We start from the raw sequence: 12,627 nt of genomic DNA on the forward strand, positions 1-12,627 counted from the left end.
TTCCTAATAACATTTCCCAAACACGGAGTACCTCGGTATTTGAAAAATAGGGGAAGGTAGCCTAAGATAGCCGAAGATAGCCCAGTTTGCGTATGCGAACTTATAGAAAATGTTATCCAGTTATTATCTCACCAGAGATTGCTTCACTGAGCGGTCTCATATATACCGCTACATAGAGCGTGCTCTGGAATAATTAGTAAAAAAATGGTTTGAAATCATTATATCATTAAACTGTTATAAACAATTTCAGTTTTACTATCAAAAAAAAATATAGAAAGCTCTTAGCAGTAACGAGAGAGCACCAGCCAACTTATAAATATGCTATCAAGCGTCAATGGTTAATTAGCATTACACTTTCTTGATATGTTGTCATAAATCTTAAATAAGCCATCAACATCACTCATCAATAATGAAAAATAACAATGGAGGAAAATGATGAACAAGATACAATTTATCATCGGCTTTTAATATGATACCCGACAAAACAAACGTTGATATAATAGGACAAAAGAATGAACAAACGGAAAAAAAAGGAGGGATTAGACAAAAAGTAAGAACACCAAAAGAAGAGATTGGGATATTAGACAAAGAAAATATATAAAAGAGGGTTTGTGATAAAAAAATGAATAGTGACAATTAAAAGAAACAAATCAAAACAGAATAGAACAAAAAAACAATGAAAAGAATAAGAAAAGGTTGTGATATTAAGAAAAGAACAAAGAAGGGAAAGGATGAGACTGAGGTAATAAGAAAAGAAGCAACAACAAGTATGGGAACGAATACTGGATGTTGTGCCAGAAGGGCTACAACTGTCTATAAAGATTAAGGTATTCTTGATGGGTAGATATGTCTGTGTTGTGCAACAACATGGACAAGCTATGATAAGTGAAGTGCATCTCAGCTATCTAAATACTGAGGTTCACCAGATGTGATAAGCGTTGTACAAGATAAATTGCTACTTTGGCATTCAGAACTTAGTATAAATAGAATAACTCTTGTCTTCATCAATAAATCATTAGTTTTTGTGTCTGATCTTATTCAAATAAGTCTTTTCTTGTTTTTATAATATTGAACATTTTTTATAAGCTACAAATAATAATCCTTTTATTCTTTGTGCTTAACACTGGATAAACAAGGACCGGACAAAATAGAAATTAAAATGATAAAAAATAAATACATAGAAAGAGAGAGAAACTGAACAAAAAAATAAACAGAAAAGAATGCAAAAGAGTAAATAAAACAAAACAGATAGAAAAATTGAGACAGTTAAGAAAAAAAGTAAAAATAATAGGCAAAATCAATAAACGGAAGCAAAGAAACCCATAAAAAGACAGAATGTAATATATATGACAAAGAAAAAAAAAGATATATAAAAGGAGATGGTAGGAAAGCAAAAAGAAGAAAGAAATGGAAGTAATCTAAAGAACAAGAAGTAAAGAAAAGAGTAAGAATAAATTGAAAAAAAAAAGAGAAATGAAGTAAAGAAAGCGAAAGGAGAAGTAAATCAAAAAAAAATAAACATGAAAGAAGAAAATAGGCAAAGATAAAAGAAAGGCGAAAGAAACAATGTCAAGGAAAGAAAATGCGATAAAGAAACAGAAAGAAATAAATAGAGAAAAAAAGTCGAAAAGAAAAAGGTTCGAGAAGGAGGATAAAGAATATAAGCAGAACAGAAAAGGGAAACATGAAGATAAAGCACAGGAAGAGACCGGGAGAACAAGCAAACAAAGAAAAAACGGAGAAGCAAAAACGCAAATATAAACAGAGAAAAGATATATGAAAAAAAAAGAAAGGTGGACAAAAACACGGACAAAGGGGGAAAGAGAGAACGGAAAGAGAGAATAACAGAAAGAGAGAAAGCATATACAGAGAGAAGGGAAAAACAAACAAGAAAAGGGATAGGGGATAAAATACACAGAGACGAGGAAATGGAATAGGAAGAATTATAGAAAGAGAAAGGACGAAGAAACTACGAAAATAAATACACAGAAAAGGAGAGAAGAATAGGCAAAAAAAGACAGAAAAGGGGAAAGGGGTAGAGAAAAGAAATGGACAGAGTAGAAAGAAATAATAAAATAATAACAGAGATGAAGAAAAAAAAAACCAACAAGAGAGAATAAGAACAGTAAAAAAAAAAATAAAAGAAAATAAAAAGCGAATACATTACCATAGCGTAGCGGATACATTGCTATAGCGGAGCGGATACATTACCATAGCGGAGCGAATACATTACCATAGCAAAGAATAATAATTACCGCTATACAACGAACATGATGATATTTGTATAGCAAATAGAACACATAAATGCATAATAGCATTTCACAAGCACGAGGATACAATGAACAAATACACATAATAAACATATATAAATAAGGGATAATATATAATAATAGGTATAGCGTAAAGAAAATAATACAAAAGTAACGAATAAAACAACACATATTACATAAGACAATATACAACAATTGAATAAGAGACAAAGAAGAAGAAGAAAAAAAAATATATAAAAAACAGACAAGATTAGTGTAAAGTACATAAATAATGATTAGGATAGGGATAGAATTAAGGATAAGATTACGAATAAGGTTAAAATTATGAATAGGGTTAAAATTACGATTATAATAATGATAAGAATAGATTAGGATTAGGATTAATATTACGATTAAGAATAGTGTTAAGAATTGATTAGAATTAGTGATAGAGATATGAATAGGGTTATGATTAATATTAGGATTAATATTATATTTAAGAATAAGGTTTAAAATAGGAATAAGATTACCTTTAAGAATAATATCATAATTTAAGACAAATATATGGATAATAATAAGATTAATATTAGGATATTGAGTAATATCAATGACATGAATAAGGATAGGATAATGTTATAGTTAAGATTAGGGCTAATATTAAAAATAAGATTACGAATAAGATTAGGGTTAAGATTAATATTATGGTTAAGATTAGAGTTAAGATTAGAAGTATGGTGAATGTTAGGATTAAGATTAAATTTATGGATAAGAATAGGATAATGGTTAGAGACAGGGAATATGAATAGGAATAGAATCAATACAACGGTTAATATTAGAATTATGACAAACGATAATATTAAGATTATAGTTAGGGTTAGAATAACAATTATGGTAAGCTTTGGGTTTAATGTCATGATTAAGGTTAGTGTCAAGGTTATAGTTAGGGTTAGGGTTAGGCTTAGGGTTAGGGTTTTGGTTATGATTTGGATTACGTTAAGGGTTAGGGTTAGGGTTAGGGTTAGAGAGATAATAATAGAAAATATATCCAAAAACCAAAGAAGCAACAAAGGAGAGAGTCTAGAAACACTTAGATTGAATCTATTCGCTACAAGAGATGTAGCTTCTTCAGGTGCATTATACTAGCTCTTTATATATCTTTTTGAAAAAATTATTTTTTCACACGAAAGTCGGAATAAGTCGGGTGAAAGACGTGATCCGGAAATTTAAGGGAAGATTAGACTCGGCGTTAAGTGCCGAGATCCCTTTAGACTCGGCGTTATGTGCCGAGATTCGGCGTTTATGTGCCGAGATTCGGCGTTTATGTGCCGAGATTCGGCGTTTATGTGCCGAGATTCGGCGTTAAGTGCCGAGATCCTTTTTTAGACTCGGTGTTAAGTGCCGAGACTAATGGTGAAAAAATATAAATACCCTGGAAAAAATTGGGGATTTTTATCGCCCACATTTTTTATTTTGAAAACACTCTATATATTTTACTACTTATAACCCTTCCCATAAGAGAAGCCGCTGTCCCACAGAACAAGTCCGAGGCAATTACAAGGTAAAATATGAGCAGATTTCAGGAATTATTCTGACAGTTTTCTTTTTTAATAGAAAGCATGATCAGGATCTTACAACCAGGAATGTCCACAGGGTAAGTAAGGGTAAGGTAAGTGAAAAATTTGTTCTTCATGAGACCAAGAGGGGTCTTTCATGGTCAAATTTTTCAAAGTACTATTGCTGGTGTGAGGTACCAACATTAATGTTAGTGTTTAAGTTAGGGTTAGGGATTAGGGTTAAGATTAGGGTTAGAGTTAATAATAGGGTTAGGGTTAGGGTTAGGGTTAGAGAGATAATAATAAAAAATATATCCAAAAAACCAAAGAAGCAACAAAGGAGAGAGTCTAGAAACACTTAGATTGAATCTATTCGCTACAAGAGATGTAGCTTCTTCAGGTGCATTATACTAGCTCTTTATATATCTTTTTGAAAAATTATTTTTTCACACGAAAGTCGGAATAAGTCGGGTGAAAGACGTGATCCGGAAATTTAAGGGAAGATTAGACTCGGCGTTAAGTGCCGAGATCCCTTTAGACTCGGCGTTATGTGCCGAGATTCGGCGTTTATGTGCCGAGATTCGGCGTTTATGTGCCGAGATTCGGCGTTAAGTGCCGAGATCCTTTTTTAGACTCGGTGTTAAGTGCCGAGACTAATGGTGAAAAAATATAAATACCCTGGAAAAAATTGGGGATTTTTATCGCCCACATTTTTTATTTTGAAAACACTCTATATATTTTACTACTTATAACCCTTCCCATAAGAGAAGCCGCTGTCCCACAGAACAAGTCCGAGGCAATTACAAGGTAAAATATGAGCAGATTTCAGGAGTTATTCTGACAGTTTTCTTTTTTTTAATAGAAAGCATGATCAGGATCTTACAACCAGGAATGTCCACAGTGTAAGTAAGGGTAAGGTAAGTGAAAAATTTGTTCTTCATGAGGCCAAGAGGGGTCTTTCATGGTCAAATTTTTTAAAGCACTAGTGTTGGTGTGAGGTATCAACATTAGTGTTAGTGTTAGGGTTAGGGTTAGGGATAGGGTAAGGGTTATGGTTTACGTTTTTTAGACGAAATCCAACAAAGTCCATCCTGTTGTAATGAATGGAACTGTTTTCCCGTTAACTTGCGTACATTGGCACGATTTAATAAATCAGCTATGTTTTTATTTCTTTTAAAAGCAACTACTGGTCTGTAGTGTGGATTTAAAGTAAAAAATTCCCTAAGTCCTTTACGAAGATGTGGAGTCTCCCAAATAGGATTATACATTGTAACAAAAGGAACAAGAGTATTATCTGTACTAAGAGGAGCATCTTCTAGATATTTCGGTCTGTCATCGTAACGCACTTGGCTAAAGACCCAGATTAAGAATCGTGGCGGGTAACCACGGAGTCGTAAACGAGTAAAAAATTGTTTAGCAGTGTTAGCAAAACTTCGATAGGAAGAGCTGTTACGAATATATCTGATCAGTTCAGCTTTAATAAAACCAACTTTATTATCTTTGGGATGATAAGAAGAGAATGGAATGTACAAGTATTTATTAAGCATTTTCTGATGTGTGGATAATTCAACTTTATTATGTTTTGCATGAATTTGAAGGTCAAGAAAACTAACAGAGGTAGTTGAATAATCCCAAGATATCTTTAATTGATTACTAAAAGCACGTTTGGTATCAAAAGTAGTCAAGAAAGTTTTAAGTTCTTGTTCAGAACCTTTAAACATGAAAAAGATATCATCGATATATCGACCATAAAAGATCAGAGTAAAATCAGGATTAAATTCAAAGAAACGTTCTTCGAAATGATGCATCAAGATATTTGCATAAGCAGGAGCGCATGCAGTACCCATTGCAATACCTGAGACCTGATGATATGGTATTCCTTGAAAAGTAAAATAATTATTGCTCATGACAAACTTGAGTGTTTCTCTGATAAGGGTAGTATCATTTGGAGAAAGAGGAAGATATTTGTCAACAGTTTTAGCAATAACATCGAAAGCATATGGGGTAGTAGGTAGATTAGTGTACATTGAAGACACATCACCAGTAACTAGCCATAAAAGTCTTTCGTCTTGAGGAATAGAAATTCCATCAAGTGATTTAACAAGGGATTTAGTATCTTTAATAATATAGGGCAAGTGTGGAAGTACTTTTTGTAAGACTGTATCAATATAAGTAGAGAAACCAGTCGTGACCCAACTGTGAGAAGGAACAATAGGACGACCTTGCATAGGTGTCTTGTGAATCTTTGGCAACAGATGAAAGGTAGGTAACTTTCTATCATTAAGGAGTCGATGCCTAAGATATTTCTCATGTTGTTTATTAAAGATGGATGTACCCCATTGAGAACATAGTAAAGATAATAAACTATTAGCAGTACTAACAATGTTCTGAATATTAGAATCAAAATTTTCAGGAGAAAAGAAATTTTTGTCTAATTGCTTATAGAAGCGGGGGTCATTTAATTGTCGAAGTCCTTCTTGAATATACCAGCTAGTGTCGAGAACAGTAAGTCCAAGATTTTTATCAGAAGCTTTAATGAGTATATCAGGATTATTAATAAAATCCTTAAAGAACTTGGGTACAATATCATTAAGTCTATTATTATAAACTTGATAATGTGTAGGATGATTAAGAGGCATGACATTACTTTTTACAAGTCTAAGCCCTTTTTCAATCAAGGTATTTGAGGAAGGATTAGGTTTCCAAGTCGAGGTTTTGACATGGAATCTAATATCAAAGTCAGGATTATCACGAGTATCTTTGAAAATTTCCTTAATACGAATGCGTCTTGTAAAGTCTTCTACGCTTGGTAAAATTAAGCGAGGATTTGCTTTGGGTTTAGGAACAAACTTTGTACCAAATCCTAAATATTTTCTAACAGAAGTTGGAATATTTATAGAAGAATAATTGTGAACAGCTTTATTAAAAATATAAGTATCCGCCCATAGAGGGGACGAATGCTTTATGACAAAGTTGATACGATCTTTGAGGCGAGCACTATGAAAAAACCAAGGAGGATAAGTGTGTGCTCTACGAACATCAAAGTGTCTACAAGTAGTAGGAGATCTATACGTACCATGTTCACAAGAGTAGTGACGCCCACTAAGAGGGTTTAACCTCTTTTTCCCTTCAAAGCTTTGAAGGGGGTGGGACCGGGGGCAAGACGACGATTGGGGTTGGGGGCCCCTTTCTGGATTCGACCCTTGGTGGGGCCGGACAAAGGTCGAGAGCCTTTTCCCGAAGAAGAGGACGACTTGGGGTTGCCTTGCTTTCTTGACGAAGACGAAGCAGCAGGACGACGAGAAGACGGACGAGAAGAGGAACCAGAGACAGTAAGTTTTGACAATTTCTTGTCAAGAGCCGAGATTTTTGACTGAACAGTCTTGTTAACCAACTTGGTGATGGAGTCAGTGAGCTGGGCAGAAGAGAGGTCAGAGGAAGATTCCATAACGGTATCAGCGGCAGATTTGGCCTTTTGCTGTTTACGTTCGGCCTGTACTCTAGCCCAAGCCTGGGTTTCGAGCACATTATTCATGTTGTGTCTGAGATGACACAGGGAACGAACCACATCATGAATCTGGGTATCGGTAAGATGTTCAATCGAACCACCCATGGCCAAAATCGACTCAAAAATTCTATCACGGCATTGTGCTAGGACAAAAGCGGGTGATGCTTGCAATTGATGAGCCTGTAGTGCACGTTCTTTGCTTTCTATAAGGGTTTTAAGAATAGCAGAACGAGCCGAAAGTACCGCATTTTCAATGGAAGAAGAAAAAAGCGATTTATCTGCATCAGACAGGGAATTGTCCATATGCAGATTCTTAACTCCCGGAACAGCAGCGAGAACGACTTGTGGAAAGGTACCATTAACCAGGTGAGCCTTGAGACTATCCAAAGCCTTGACCAAACCGACTTGAGCATGATGATGGATCTTGAAGACATCATTCATACTGTACATGATTGCTTCTTGACACCACTTGGGAAACGAGGACCAGACAGAAGCAACAGCAGGAAAGAAAATCAAAGCCTCAGTGGCAACGCGAAGATTATCCAGATGGATGAGAATCGGGAAGCCCTGTTCATTAATCTTGGAATACAATGAGTTATCAGAATTATTGTTCATTTGTTATACCAAAAAAGACAGTTCAGGAGAAAAAAGAGGTTGACTTGAGAGAGAGAGAGAAAAAAAGTTTTGACGAGCGAGACAGAGAGATCCAAAAGAGATATAGTTGTAGTGGTGACGGCAAGAGAGAGCGGTGACCAGAAAGAGCAGATTGTTGGAGAGAGGTTAGGGTTAGAGAGATAATAATAGAAAATATATCCAAAAACCAAAGAAGCAACAAAGGAGAGAGTCTAGAAACACTTAGATTGAATCTATTCGCTACAAGAGATGTAGCTTCTTCAGGTGCATTATACTAGCTCTTTATATATCTTTTTGAAAAAATTATTTTTTCACACGAAAGTCGGAATAAGTCGGGTGAAAGACGTGATCCGGAAATTTAAGGGAAGATTAGACTCGGCGTTAAGTGCCGAGATCCCTTTAGACTCGGCGTTATGTGCCGAGATTCGGCGTTTATGTGCCGAGATTCGGCGTTTATGTGCCGAGATTCGGCGTTAAGTGCCGAGATCTTTTTTAGATTCGGCGTTAAGTGCCGAGATCCTTTTTTAGACTCGGTGTTAAGTGCCGAGACTAATGGTGAAAAAAATATAAATACCCTGGAAAAAATTGGGGATTTTTATCGCCCACATTTTTTATTTTGAAAACACTCTATATATTTTACTACTTATAACCCTTCCCATAAGAGAAGCCGCTGTCCCACAGAACAAGTCCGAGGTAATTACAAGGTAAAATATGAGCAGATTTCAGGAGTTATTCTGACAGTTTTCTTTTTTTTAATAGAAAGCATGATCAGGATCTTACAACCAGGAATGTCCACAGTGTAAGTAAGGGTAAGGTAAGTGAAAAATTTGTTCTTCATGAGGCCAAGAGGGGTCTTTCATGGTCAAATTTTTTAAAGCACTAGTGTTGGTGTGAGGTATCAACATTAGTGTTAGTGTTAGGGTTAGGGTTAGGGATAGGGTAAGGGTTATGGTTTACGTTTTTTAGACGAAATCCAACAAAGTCCATCCTGTTGTAATGAATGGAACTGTTTTCCCGTTAACTTGCGTACATTGGCACGATTTAATAAATCAGCTATGTTTTTATTTCTTTTAAAAGCAACTACTGGTCTGTAGTGTGGATTTAAAGTAAAAAATTCCCTAAGTCCTTTACGAAGATGTGGAGTCTCCCAAATAGGATTATACATTGTAACAAAAGGAACAAGAGTATTATCTGTACTAAGAGGAGCATCTTCTAGATATTTCGGTCTGTCATCGTAACGCACTTGGCTAAAGACCCAGATTAAGAATCGTGGCGGGTAACCACGGAGTCGTAAACGAGTAAAAAATTGTTTAGCAGTGTTAGCAAAACTTCGATAGGAAGAGCTGTTACGAATATATCTGATCAGTTCAGCTTTAATAAAACCAACTTTATTATCTTTGGGATGATAAGAAGAGAATGGAATGTACAAGTATTTATTAAGCATTTTCTGATGTGTGGATAATTCAACTTTATTATGTTTTGCATGAATTTGAAGGTCAAGAAAACTAACAGAGGTAGTTGAATAATCCCAAGATATCTTTAATTGATTACTAAAAGCACGTTTGGTATCAAAAGTAGTCAAGAAAGTTTTAAGTTCTTGTTCAGAACCTTTAAACATGAAAAAGATATCATCGATATATCGACCATAAAAGATCAGAGTAAAATCAGGATTAAATTCAAAGAAACGTTCTTCGAAATGATGCATCAAGATATTTGCATAAGCAGGAGCGCATGCAGTACCCATAGCAATACCTGAGACCTGATGATATGGTATTCCTTGAAAAGTAAAATAGTTATTGCTCATGACAAACTTGAGTGTTTCTCTGATAAGGGTAGTATCATTTGGAGAAAGAGGAAGATATTTGTCAACAGTTTTAGCAATAACATCGAAAGCATATGGGGTAGTAGGTAGATTAGTGTACATTGAAGACACATCACCAGTAACTAGCCATAAAAGTCTTTCGTCTTGAGGAATAGAAATTCCATCAAGTGATTTAACAAGGGATTTAGTATCTTTAATAATATAGGGCAAGTGTGGAAGTACTTTTTGTAAGACTGTATCAATATAAGTAGAGAAACCAGTCGTGACCCAACTGTGAGAAGGAACAATAGGACGACCTTGCATAGGTGTCTTGTGAATCTTTGGCAACAGATGAAAGGTAGGTAACTTTCTATCATTAAGGAGTCGATGCCTAAGATATTTCTCATGTTGTTTATTAAAGATGGATGTACCCCATTGAGAACATAGTAAAGATAATAAACTATTAGCAGTACTAACAATGTTCTGAATATTAGAATCAAAATTTTCAGGAGAAAAGAAATTTTTGTCTAATTGCTTATAGAAGCGGGGGTCATTTAATTGTCGAAGTCCTTCTTGAATATACCAGCTAGTGTCGAGAACAGTAAGTCCAAGATTTTTATCAGAAGCTTTAATGAGTATATCAGGATTATTAATAAAATCCTTAAAGAACTTGGGTACAATATCATTAAGTCTATTATTATAAACTTGATAATGTGTAGGATGATTAAGAGGCATGACATTACTTTTTACAAGTCTAAGCCCTTTTTCAATCAAGGTATTTGAGGAAGGATTAGGTTTCCAAGTCGAGGTTTTGACATGGAATCTAATATCAAAGTCAGGATTATCACGAGTATCTTTGAAAATTTCCTTAATACGAATGCGTCTTGTAAAGTCTTCTACGCTTGGTAAAATTAAGCGAGGATTTGCTTTGGGTTTAGGAACAAACTTTGTACCAAATCCTAAATATTTTCTAACAGAAGTTGGAATATTTATAGAAGAATAATTGTGAACAGCTTTATTAAAAATATAAGTATCCGCCCATAGAGGGGACGAATGCTTTATGACAAAGTTGATACGATCTTTGAGGCGAGCACTATGAAAAAACCAAGGAGGATAAGTGTGTGCTCTACGAACATCAAAGTGTCTACAAGTAGTAGGAGATCTATACGTACCATGTTCACAAGAGTAGTGACGCCCACTAAGAGGGTTTAACCTCTTTTTCCCTTCAAAGCTTTGAAGGGGGTGGGACCGGGGGCAAGACGACGATTGGGGTTGGGGGCCCCTTTCTGGATTCGACCCTTGGTGGGGCCGGACAAAGGTCGAGAGCCTTTTCCCGAAGAAGAGGACGACTTGGGGTTGCCTTGCTTTCTTGACGAAGACGAAGCAGCAGGACGACGAGAAGACGGACGAGAAGAGGAACCAGAGACAGTAAGTTTTGACAATTTCTTGTCAAGAGCCGAGATTTTTGACTGAACAGTCTTGTTAACCAACTTGGTGATGGAGTCAGTGAGCTGGGCAGAAGAGAGGTCAGAGGAAGATTCCATAACGGTATCAGCGGCAGATTTGGCCTTTTGCTGTTTACGTTCGGCCTGTACTCTAGCCCAAGCCTGGGTTTCGAGCACATTATTCATGTTGTGTCTGAGATGACACAGGGAACGAACCACATCATGAATCTGGGTATCGGTAAGATGTTCAATCGAACCACCCATGGCCAAAATCGACTCAAAAATTCTATCACGGCATTGTGCTAGGACAAAAGCGGGTGATGCTTGCAATTGATGAGCCTGTAGTGCACGTTCTTTGCTTTCTATAAGGGTTTTAAGAATAGCAGAACGAGCCGAAAGTACCGCATTTTCAATGGAAGAAGAAAAAAGCGATTTATCTGCATCAGACAGGGAATTGTCCATATGCAGATTCTTAACTCCCGGAACAGCAGCGAGAACGACTTGTGGAAAGGTACCATTAACCAGGTGAGCCTTGAGACTATCCAAAGCCTTGACCAAACCGACTTGAGCATGATGATGGATCTTGAAGACATCATTCATACTGTACATGATTGCTTCTTGACACCACTTGGGAAACGAGGACCAGACAGAAGCAACAGCAGGAAAGAAAATCAAAGCCTCAGTGGCAACGCGAAGATTATCCAGATGGATGAGAATCGGGAAGCCCTGTTCATTAATCTTGGAATACAATGAGTTATCAGAATTATTGTTCATTTGTTATACCAAAAAAGACAGTTCAGGAGAAAAAAGAGGTTGACTTGAGAGAGAGAGAGAAAAAAAGTTTTGACGAGCGAGACAGAGAGATCCAAAAGAGATATAGTTGTAGTGGTGACGGCAAGAGAGAGCGGTGACCAGAAAGAGCAGATTGTTGGAGAGAGGTTAGGGTTAGAGAGATAATAATAGAAAATATATCCAAAAACCAAAGAAGCAACAAAGGAGAGAGTCTAGAAACACTTAGATTGAATCTATTCGCTACAAGAGATGTAGCTTCTTCAGGTGCATTATACTAGCTCTTTATATATCTTTTTGAAAAAATTATTTTTTCACACGAAAGTCGGAATAAGTCGGGTGAAAGACGTGATCCGGAAATTTAAGGGAAGATTAGACTCGGCGTTAAGTGCCGAGATCCCTTTAGACTCGGCGTTATGTGCCGAGATTCGGCGTTTATGTGCCGAGATTCGGCGTTTATGTGCCGAGATTCGGCGTTTATGTGCCGAGAATCGGCGTTAAGTGCCGAGATCCTTTTTTAGACTCGGTGTTAAGTGCCGAGACTAATGGTGAAAAAATATAAATACCCTGGAAAAAATTGGGGATTTTTATCGCCCACATTTTTTATTTTGAAAACACTCTATATATTTTACTACTTATAACCCTTCCC

At 36.1% G+C, this 12,627-nt stretch overlaps 4 protein-coding genes across 4 annotated transcripts; all 4 read right to left on the reverse strand.

Moving 5' to 3' along the window:
• Positions 1-4,851: 4,851 nt before the first annotated feature.
• On the reverse strand, positions 4,852-6,441 carry ATC70_010251 (uncharacterized protein; the record flags this gene model as incomplete). Its single annotated transcript, XM_064829471.1, has 1 exon — positions 4,852-6,441. The coding sequence occupies one exon, from the start codon at positions 6,439-6,441 to the stop codon at positions 4,852-4,854; it is 1,590 nt and encodes a 529-aa protein (XP_064686673.1).
• Positions 6,442-6,914: 473 nt separating this feature from the next.
• Positions 6,915-7,925, reverse strand: SUI1_2 (Eukaryotic translation initiation factor eIF-1; the record flags this gene model as incomplete). The annotated part of the gene is made up of 1 exon (XM_064829472.1): positions 6,915-7,925. One exon carries the CDS (start codon positions 7,923-7,925, stop codon positions 6,915-6,917), a length of 1,011 nt encoding a protein of 336 aa, XP_064686674.1.
• Positions 7,926-8,889: 964 nt separating this feature from the next.
• ATC70_010253 (uncharacterized protein) lies at positions 8,890-10,479 on the reverse strand (the record flags this gene model as incomplete). Its single annotated transcript, XM_064829473.1, has 1 exon — positions 8,890-10,479. One exon carries the CDS (start codon positions 10,477-10,479, stop codon positions 8,890-8,892), a length of 1,590 nt encoding a protein of 529 aa, XP_064686675.1.
• Positions 10,480-10,952: 473 nt separating this feature from the next.
• IRC5 (putative ATPase) lies at positions 10,953-11,963 on the reverse strand (the record flags this gene model as incomplete). The annotated part of the gene is made up of 1 exon (XM_064829474.1): positions 10,953-11,963. One exon carries the CDS (start codon positions 11,961-11,963, stop codon positions 10,953-10,955), a length of 1,011 nt encoding a protein of 336 aa, XP_064686676.1.
• Between the last annotated feature and the right edge of the window lie 664 nt (positions 11,964-12,627).

Source organism: Mucor velutinosus, assembly GCF_035048745.1.
Source record: "Mucor velutinosus strain NIH1002 chromosome Unknown tig00001563, whole genome shotgun sequence".
NCBI lineage: Eukaryota > Fungi > Mucoromycota > Mucoromycetes > Mucorales > Mucoraceae > Mucor > Mucor velutinosus.